Source organism: Penaeus japonicus, unplaced genomic scaffold (genome assembly GCF_977035675.1).
Source record: "Penaeus japonicus unplaced genomic scaffold, GWHDUDI00000001_assembly GWHDUDI00000033, whole genome shotgun sequence".
In the NCBI taxonomy this organism is placed as follows: Eukaryota; Metazoa; Arthropoda; class Malacostraca; order Decapoda; family Penaeidae; genus Penaeus; species Penaeus japonicus.
In genome coordinates, this window is record NW_028234435.1 from 16,061,961 (window position 1) to 16,071,960 (window position 10,000).

Sequence of the window (10,000 nt, forward strand, 5' to 3'; positions counted from 1 at the left end):
AACGGAGAGAAAGAAAGCAACAAGATTTACGACACCATAATGAATATTGTATCACCACACCAGCATCGGCACTTCCCTGCTCCGTGAACCTCTCAGGGGATTCCCCACCGGTCGCCAGCTGGATTGGGGAGGGGCCGGGGGAGCTGAGCCAGCTGAAGGGGCGGGGGGAGGAGGAGGGGGAGGGTAATAGGAAGGGAAGATATGTATATGTATATGTATATATATATATAGATAGATAGATATAGATATAGATATAGATATATATAGATATAGATAGATAGATTTAGATATAGATAGATAGATAGATAAGTAGATAGATGGATAGATAGGAAGAAAGAGAGAGAGAGAGAGAGAGAGAGAGAGAGAGAGAGAGAGAGAGAGAGAGAGAGAGAGAGAGAGAGAGAGAGAGAGAGAGAGAGAGAGAGAGAGACAGAGACAGAGACAGAGACAGAGACAGAGACAGAGACAGAGACAGAGAAAGAGAGAGAGAGGGGATAGAGGAGAGAGAGGAGAGTAGGGGAGAGAAGGAGAGAGGAGGGAAGGGGAGGGAAGACTTAAAAGACCAGCCCAATGAATGTGAAATGAACTCGCAAGAGAAACATAATGACTTCCCCTTATAAAAAAAAAAAAAATAAATAAAAAAATAAATAAATAAATAAAAGGAAAGAAAAAAAAGAAGTAATAGTAAATAATTAATTAAATACAATGAAAACAAACGAAATCATGAATAATAATAAACGCATAAATAAACGAATAAAGCGTTAACGATACATACAGTCTATAACATTCACATCTTTACGACTTTCATAAATAAATAAGTATGATAAAATAATCGTATATATTTCATGAGGCTATAACGTCTTCTTTTTCTTTTTTATAGGGAAAACGTCCAAGAGATTTTCAGAATTATGCGCAATAGCCTTAGGGCCCATATATCTTGGTTCAATCTTTCATAAAATTTTAAACTGCTGAGGTACAGGAAGAGAGAGAGAGAGAGAGAAAGAAAGAAAGAGAGGGAGAGAGGGAGGGAGAGAGGGAGGGAGGGAGGGAGAGAGAGAGAGAGAGAGAGAGAGAGAGAGGGAGGGAGGGAGGAGGGAGGGGAGGGAGGGAGGGAGGGAGGGAGGAGAGGGAGAGGAGAGAAATGGCGAGAGAGAGAGAGCAGAAGAGAGATGAGAGAGAGAGAGAGAGAGATGATGAGCAGAGAGAGAGAGATGGATCGAGGAGGTTGAGAGAGAGAGAGAACGGTTGAGAGGGGGGACGATGGAGAGAGAGAGAGAGAAAGAGAGGGAGGTAGGAGAGAGAGAGAGAGAGAGAGAGGAAGAGAAAGAGAGGTGAAGTGGAGAGAGAGAGTGAGAGAGAAGAGAAGTCTCGAGAGGGATGGGGGAGAGAGAGAGAGAGGAGGATGCCGAAGAGAGCGAGAGAGATGAGGTGCTGAGAGAGAGAGAGAGAGAGAGAGAGAGAGAGAGAGAGAGAGAGAGAGAGAGAGAGACAGAGAGAGAGAGAGATAGATAGATAGATAGAGAAGCAGAACAAACACATCTCTACAAATAAACATACCCTCTTTTAAATATCCTCATAAACATGAAACAAATACATATATTGGATGAATGATAATAATAATGATGATTATACTACTACTGCTACTACTAGTAATAATAATGATAATAATAAAAAGGATAATGATAAGGATAATAATAATAATAAATGATAATAATGATAATAAACATGATAATAATGATAATAAAGATGATGAAATAATAAATGATAACAATAACAACAATACTAATGATAATGATAATAATGGTGATAAGGAATATAAGTATAACAATAATACTAATAATGATAATGTTAACAATAATAACGATAATAATATTGATATTGATAATAAGGACCATATCAAAGATGATGATGGTGATGATGATGATGGTGATGATGATGATGATGATGATAATAATGATAAAGATAATATTGATAATAGTAATAATAATTATGATAACAATAATAATAATAACAGTAGCAATACCAATAATAATAAATATAGATCAGTTGATTAAAAAAAAAAAAAAAATCCATAAAAATCTCCACCATTAAGTCTCTCTTCGTATGAGACAAAAGGGCACTCCATTCACCATTGAACTGGACGCAGCCTTTCCCGTCTTGTAATTGGTCGCTTAATCACCGTTACAGATGGAGGCTCAGGCTGAGGTCCTCGTATATAGGGCTATAACGAATCCGGTTTTACTATGTCATTTTAAAGGGTTGTGTATGGTTTGTTAACCCCCGCCCCCCTTCTCCCCAATAAAAAGGATTTGCTAATCTTCTATGTTTGTCTGTCTGTCTGCTTTTTCTTCTTTCTATGTCCGTTTATCTGTCTGACTATCCGTCCGTCCTTCTGCCTACCCGCCTATCTATATCTCTATGTATCTGTTTGTCTGTCTAACCGGTTTTCTACCTACCTACCAACATGCCTGCCTGCCTGTCTGCATGCATGGCTATCTGCCTGCCTACGTGCCTACCTGTCTACCTGTCTGCCTGTCTGCCTGACTACCTTCCATATTCTCTGCCCCCTTACTTACCTGTCTGTACTGCATGCCTGTCTGCCTACTTTTCTATCTCTCTTTGTCTTTCTGCCAGTCTGTCTGTCTATCTACCTACCTATATGTCTATCTATCTATCTTCCTATCAACCTATCTGCCAATACATATATCGTCCTACTTACCTACTTACAAACATACCTATCTATCTATCTATCTATCTATCTATCTATCTATCTATCTATCTATCTATCTATCTATCTATCTATCTATCTATCTATCTATCTATCTATCTATCTGCCTCCTTATCGCCGCATCATCCCCGCCCACTGACGCAATCTGACGCGACGAGCACCGTGGCTGCGGCGAAGTTGGCTCGGTTTCCCTTGGCCCAGATTGGATGTCGGAGGGGGTAGCTAATCCGTGTTTTTTTTCTTCTTTTTTCGAGGAGTGTGTGTTTGTTTGTGTGTGTGTGTATGTGTGTGCGTGTATGTGTGTGTGTGTGTGTGTGTGTGTGTGTGTGTGTGTGTGTGTGTGTATGTGTGTCTAAGTTAGTTTATTTTTTTTGTGTACGTTTCCCGAATTCCAGGTACAAGGAAAACATTTTGTTTACCACCGATCTAGTAGGATTCGTGCAAGCATGCAAGCACACGAGAAAAAAAAAAAAGATCACAGCTGGCAATGTTGCAAATGGCAGAGGTTTAAGAGTGTAGATTTGTGAACGACATACAGGGAATTGTCTCCCCGCTGCCATAATGCAACGTGGAAATGACAGTTTCATTGCAGACCGAAGAGACTATTTTCGTATTCTTATTTATTTAGCGTTTTTTTTTGGATGGGTTGTTGTTGATCTTATTGTTGTTGTTGTCTGATTCTTTCCCTCTCCTCCTTTTTTTCGTCTTCCTTCTTTACGTTCTCCTTCTCCTCCTCATCCTCTGTCTCTCACCTTTCTTCTTCTTTCTTCTCCTCCTACCCTTCCTACCTCTGCCCCTCTTCGTCTTCTTCCTTCCTTCTTCTTCTCCTCCTCCTTCTTCTTCTCCTTCATCATCTTTTCTTCTCCTTCTTCTTCTACTTCTTCTTCTTCTTCTTCTTCCTCCTCCTCCTCCTCCTCCTCCCCCCCCCCCTCCCTCTCCTCCTCCTCCTCCTCCTCCTCCTCCTCCTCCTCCTCCTCCTCCTCCTCCTCCTCCTCCTCCTCCTCCTCCTCCTCCTCCTCTTCTTCTTCTTCTCCTTCTTCTTCTTTCATATAAAAGCTTCATCAAGTCTGACTCAAATATGACAAGCAAATATGAACCTAATACCATATAAGGGAAAAAGCAACTGTGGTGGAAGTCAATCAATTTCTTTTCTCTAAAATAATGTCAATTTTTTTTCTTTCTTTTTTAACGAGATATAAAAAGAAATACATGTGCTGTGAGTATATGTAAACATAGGCGTAAATATACACATGGCCAATAATAATGATAATAATAATAATGACAGTGATGGCAATAATGCTAATACTAATGATCATAATGATAGTGATAATGATAATAGATAATGGTTATAATAACAATACTGATAATAATTACTGGGAAAATAAATATAATGATAATAATCATGATTGTATTAATAATGATAATAACAACAATGAAATAATAACAATCATTATCATTATCATCATCATCATCCTTATTACCATTATCATCGCCATTACCATTACAATAATCATTGTTATCATTACTATCATTATCATCATTACTATTATCACCCTGATTATCATCATCCTTAACATCATCATTACCATAATTATAATTTGTATCATTATCATCATCATCACCATTACTATCATCATCATAATCATTACCAATCTATTGATAATAATCAAATAAAAATAAAAGTCATCAGAATATCTCTCTGCGTTTGACCACATCCATCGATCCGACGTGAGTGACATTACTCCATGACTTCACGTATTTGTCAGTTACAGAATCAGATTGGTTAACCGGAACTGCAAGACGGGGATAGAGATTTAGATTCGAAATGGTGATGCTGGTATTGTGCCCATACAACAGGCGTATACAGACAAGCATGCGGAGAGAGAGAGAGAGAGAGAGAGAGAGATTGAGAGGGAGGGAGAGAGAGAGAGAGGGAGGGAGGGAGGGAGGGAGGGAGGGAGGGAGAGAGAGAGAGAGAGAGAGAGGGAGAGAGAGAGAGATTGAGAGGAGAGAGAGAAAGAGAGAGAAGAGAGGAGGAGAGAGAGGAGAGAGAGAGACGTTGAGAAGAGAGAGAGAGGATAGAGGGAGAGGCAAGAGAGAGGAGGAGAGAGTAGAGAGGAGGAAGAGGAGATGAAGAGAGAGACGAGAGAGAGATTGACTGAACAGTGAGGAGAGAGAGTAGAGAGGAGATTCGAGTGAGAGAGAGGGTGAGAGAGAGCGAGAGAGAAGAGGGAGGGAGGGGATGAGAAGAGGAGAGGCGGAGAGAGAGAGAGAGAGAGAAAGAGAGATAGAGAAAGAGAAAGAGAGAGTGAAAGATAAAGATAAAGAAAGAGAGGCAGAGAGTAAAAAAAAAAGAGAGAGACAGAACAGAGAGGCAAAGAGTGAGTGAGTGAGTGAGTGAGTGAGTGAGTGATTGAGTGATTGAGTGAGAGAGAGAGAGAGTCAAGAAAAAGATAGAGAGTGAGAGAGAGAAAAAAAATGAAAGAGAAAGAGAGGGATAGAAAGGGAAATAGAAAGACAGAAAGTAAGAGAGGCAGAGAGTAAAGAGAAAGAGAGAGGCAGAAAGACAGAGAGGCAAAGAGTGTGTGTGTGTGTGTGTGTGTGTGTGTGAGAGAGAGAGAAAGAGAGGGAGGGAGAGAGAGAGAGAGAGAGACAGAGAGAGAGAGAGAGAGTAAAGAGAAAGAGAGAAAGAGAGAGAGAGAGTCAAGAGAATGAGAGAGAGAGAGAGAGATGACGAGAGAGGAGGATGAAGAGAGTGAGTGAGGGAAGATGGAAGGAGGCGGAGAGAGGAGAGAGAGAGATGGAAGAGAGAGAGAGAGAGAGAGAGAGAGAGAGAGAGAGAGAGAATTCCTTTTCACAGAAGCCGAGGCCCGAAGAGGAAAGGATCCGCGCGCACTCATCTCTCCGTCTCGGATTCCATGAAGCGCGCAGAACGGAGCCGAAATCTGCACTAAGCGACGCTAATGAGCTACTCAACCCTGATATAGTGGACATCTCTCCCTAATTATCTTGCGGACGTGAATAATCTTGATTAATTTTCCTGATGGTTATCCTTTTTTTTTTTTTTTTTTTTTTTTTACCATGAAGGGATTTGCTGAAATTTTGCGGAATTCAAGGAAGTCCTGATGGAAAAGGATTCGTTTTCTGAAAGAGAGTGAGAGCCCTCATTGAAGAACAAGAGATCTATCGCTTCGTATGGCGATGTCACTTTGCTCGCTCACCGATGTTATATTTATATTAATTTATTATATATATATATCATATATATATTATCTTATGTATATATATTTTTATAATATAATATATTATATATCTTATATATATAGTTATATATATACACCAAACACACACACACACACACAAAATACACACATTCACACACACACACACACACCACAACACACACAACACACACACACAACATATATATTTATTTATATTATATTATATTTATATACATATATATATATATATATATATTATATATATTTGTATGTATGTATCGTATATATGTATGTATATATGTATATAATATATGACACCCTACATATATACATACATACATACATACCATACTTATATTTTATATAGATATTATATATATATTTTATATATTTATATATATATATATACATATTATTTATACATTACCATTTATACATATATACATACATTCATACATATATATATATATATATATATATATATATATATATATATATATATATATATATATATATTCTTCTCTCTCTCCCTCTTTTCCCCATTCTTCCTCTCCCTATCTCCCTCTCTCTCCCTCCTCCTTCCCTCTCTACTCCTCTCTCTCACCTTTTCACTCCCTCTCTTTCCAACCCCTTCCTCCCTCTTTCCCTCCTCCCCCCTCCTCCCTCCCTTTCCCTCCTTCCCCCTCCTCCCTCCCTTCCCCTCCCTCCATCTCCCTCTCCGTTTCCACTTCTTAAAAAAAAAAAAAAAAAAAAAAAAAAAACGAGTTACTCTTCCCATCTTCAAACCCTAACATTTTTGTCAGCGGGGAGAACGATCATTCATCTGGCAGCGTCATTCTATCTTCCTGATCCTAGTAATTTGAAGCTATTATCCCGGGCATTATTTTGTACGAAGCTACAGTGTTTTAGTGAAAGAATTCTAGTGTAATTCCTCTGACTCTGGTGATAAGATGGGTGCAATTATGACTCGAACTGTCGCCATGCACGTGGAAATCATGCAGTGGTGTGTTTGGTTAGGCAGTTTTGGCACGTTTGTGTGTTTTTTTTGTCCGCTTCTTCTTCTTCCTCCTCCCTCTTCTTCTTTTTCATCTTCTTCGACTTGTTTTCCTAGTTCTCTTCTTCCTCCTCCTCCTCTTTCTTCTTCTTCTGTTTCTCCTCCAAGTCCTCCTCCTCCTTCTACTCCTCCTCCTCCTCTTTCTTCTTTTTCTTCTTTTTCTCCTCCTCCTGTTCTTCATTTTTTTTTATCTTATTATCATTGTTATTAGTATCATCATTATTATGATTTGAACATTACCATCATTATTATTATTCATTATAATGATATTGATAATTATTATCCTAAGATTATTACTATCATCATTACTATTATTGTTTTTTACTATCACTACTATTACTACTGCTACTACTATCATTATTATTATTATTACTATTATTATTATTATCATCGTCATTATCATTATCATCATTATCATCATTTTATCATTATTTTTATATTTATTACAATCATCAATATCATTACCATTAGTACAATCATCATTATAATTCCCATTACCATAATCACTATTATTATCAATACTCTTTATTATTATATGTTTCTATATTTATTCTCCTCCTTCTTCTTACCCTAATAATTCTCATTCCATTGTAAAAACATTTCTGTACCGTTCATACAATTATAGTTATCATCATTATCTCTTATTATTATCACGACAAATAGTAATACCAATATAATTAATAATTATAAGCATGGTGCAGTTACTTTATCACTGTCAATACTAGTAGTTGTAAAATTAGTTCATTGTTATTGCTAGTTGCAATATAATCATTATAATATTGCAACCACAATCTGCATTGCTATTATGATAATATAATCATTAATTTGCTCTATGATCATTATCTTGATTTCCTTTATTGATATAATAACCATTGTCAATTTTGTTATCAATAATGTCATTATCAATATTATGATAAGTAATATACTTACCTGTATCATTATTATCAAATTCATTATTAACTATCATTTATCATGTATTTTACCATTGTTATTAGGAGTAGTGGTAGTAATAGTTATCGAAAGTGTCTAAGAAAATCATGAATTTCTTTTTATTGTTATCATCATAATTATCACTGTTGTTGTTGTTATTATTATTATTATTATTATCATCATTATCATTATTATTATCATCACCATCTTTATCCTTATCGTGCTTCTAATTCTTCTTCTACTTTACATTTTTCTTCTTAATTTTCGTTTTCTTTTCCTTTTTCTTCCACTTCTTCTTGTTGATATTGTTTTTTATCATTATCATCATTATAATCATTATCATATCTTAATCTTAATAATACTAAAGATAATAATCATAAAAGTAATAATGATAATGATGATGATAACGGTAATAATGATCATGATTACCAGTATTGTTATTATCATTATTTCTTATTACTATCCTCATTATTATAATCATTACTATTGTCTCCATTATCATCCTCATTATTATTATCATTATCATTTTCATTATCGTTATTTTTATTGTTATTTTCATTTTGTTATTATCATTATTATCATCCTTCTTATCTTAGTATTATGATTATTATCATTTTCGTTATTATTATGATTTTATCTTTATTATCATTATATTTATATTAGTATTATCATTATTATTATCCTATTAATTAGTATTATCATCATTTTTATCATTTTTATTATCATTATTGCGTTTATCATTATGATGATTCCTATTATAGCTATTATTATCATTATTATTATTACTATTATTATTATTATTATTATTATTATTATTATTATTATGATCATTATTATCATCATCATTATTATTATTATCATTATTATTATTATCATTATCATTATCATTATTATCATTATTATTATAATTATCATTATCATTATTATCATTATCACTATCATTATTACTATCTTCATTATTATCATTATTATTACCATCATCATCATAATTATCATCATTACCATTATTATCATTATCATTAATATTATCATTATTATGATAATTATCATTATCATCATTATCAATATTATTATTGACATTATTATCATCATTATCATTAACACTATTATTATCAATATTGTCACTATCATCATCATCATTATCATCAGTATTATTACTATTATCATCATTATCATTTTTAGTACATTTTATATTATTATTATTATCATTATCATTATGGTGATGATGATGATGATGATGATGATGATGATGATGATGATGATGATGATGATGATGATGATGACGATGATGATGATGATGATGATGATGATGATGATGATGTTGATGTTGATGTTGATGTTGATGTTGATGTTGATGTTGATGTTGATGTTGATGTTGATGTTGATGATGATGATGATGATGATGATGATGATGATGATGATGATGATGATTGATGATGAAAATAATACTTGAATCACGATGATGAAGGTTAAGATAAAGTAAGGAACACTAATTTCATCACTTAAAATGACAATCGCATCATAAATAAAGCTCTATTAACACAAAGTACTTTCTATTTCGAGCACAAACACCAAGATAAAACTGTCAATAACATGCATCATATCATCCTCTTTATCTAACCACACACATATAAGTTATGGTGATCACTGCTAACTGTGCACGTTAACAATACAGTGTCATCTCGCGCTCACACTATATCAATGGTATTTTGATGAATGTATGATAAAGGATGTACGTGTGGTATGGACACTGTAAAATGTATATTAATTGTATTATATTGAAACGTGTTAAATAATTTTATTCCTGTCTCCTACTTTCTTCAGTATTTTGAGCTAAAAGTATCCATTCTGTCGTTATTATGAACTATTTGAAAAATCCGACGCACTCATGAAGGTAAAAAAAAGATAGAAAAGAAAAATCTAAAGCTTACGTGACCCCAGAGACAGAAGCGAAGAGCTAACCTTCCTCCGGCCCCGATGGCCCCGACGCCCTTCGAGCACTCACCTGGTGGCGAAGTTGGCGCACTCGTCCTTGGTGCTCATCCAGGGGAAGTAGGCGGGGCG

General features: G+C 35.2%; 1 protein-coding gene across 1 annotated transcript in view; it reads right to left on the bottom strand.

The window, feature by feature from the left end:
- LOC122254502 (uncharacterized) overlaps nt 1-10,000 on the bottom strand; it is a 57,070-nt gene that overhangs the window by 45,876 nt on the left and 1,194 nt on the right. Inside the window, exon 1 of the mRNA XM_043018200.2 lies at nt 9,942-10,000. This exon is cut by the window's right edge and continues 1,194 nt beyond it. Within this exon, the coding sequence (XP_042874134.2) occupies nt 9,942-10,000 (59 nt within the window). The remainder of the gene's footprint in view (nt 1-9,941) is intronic.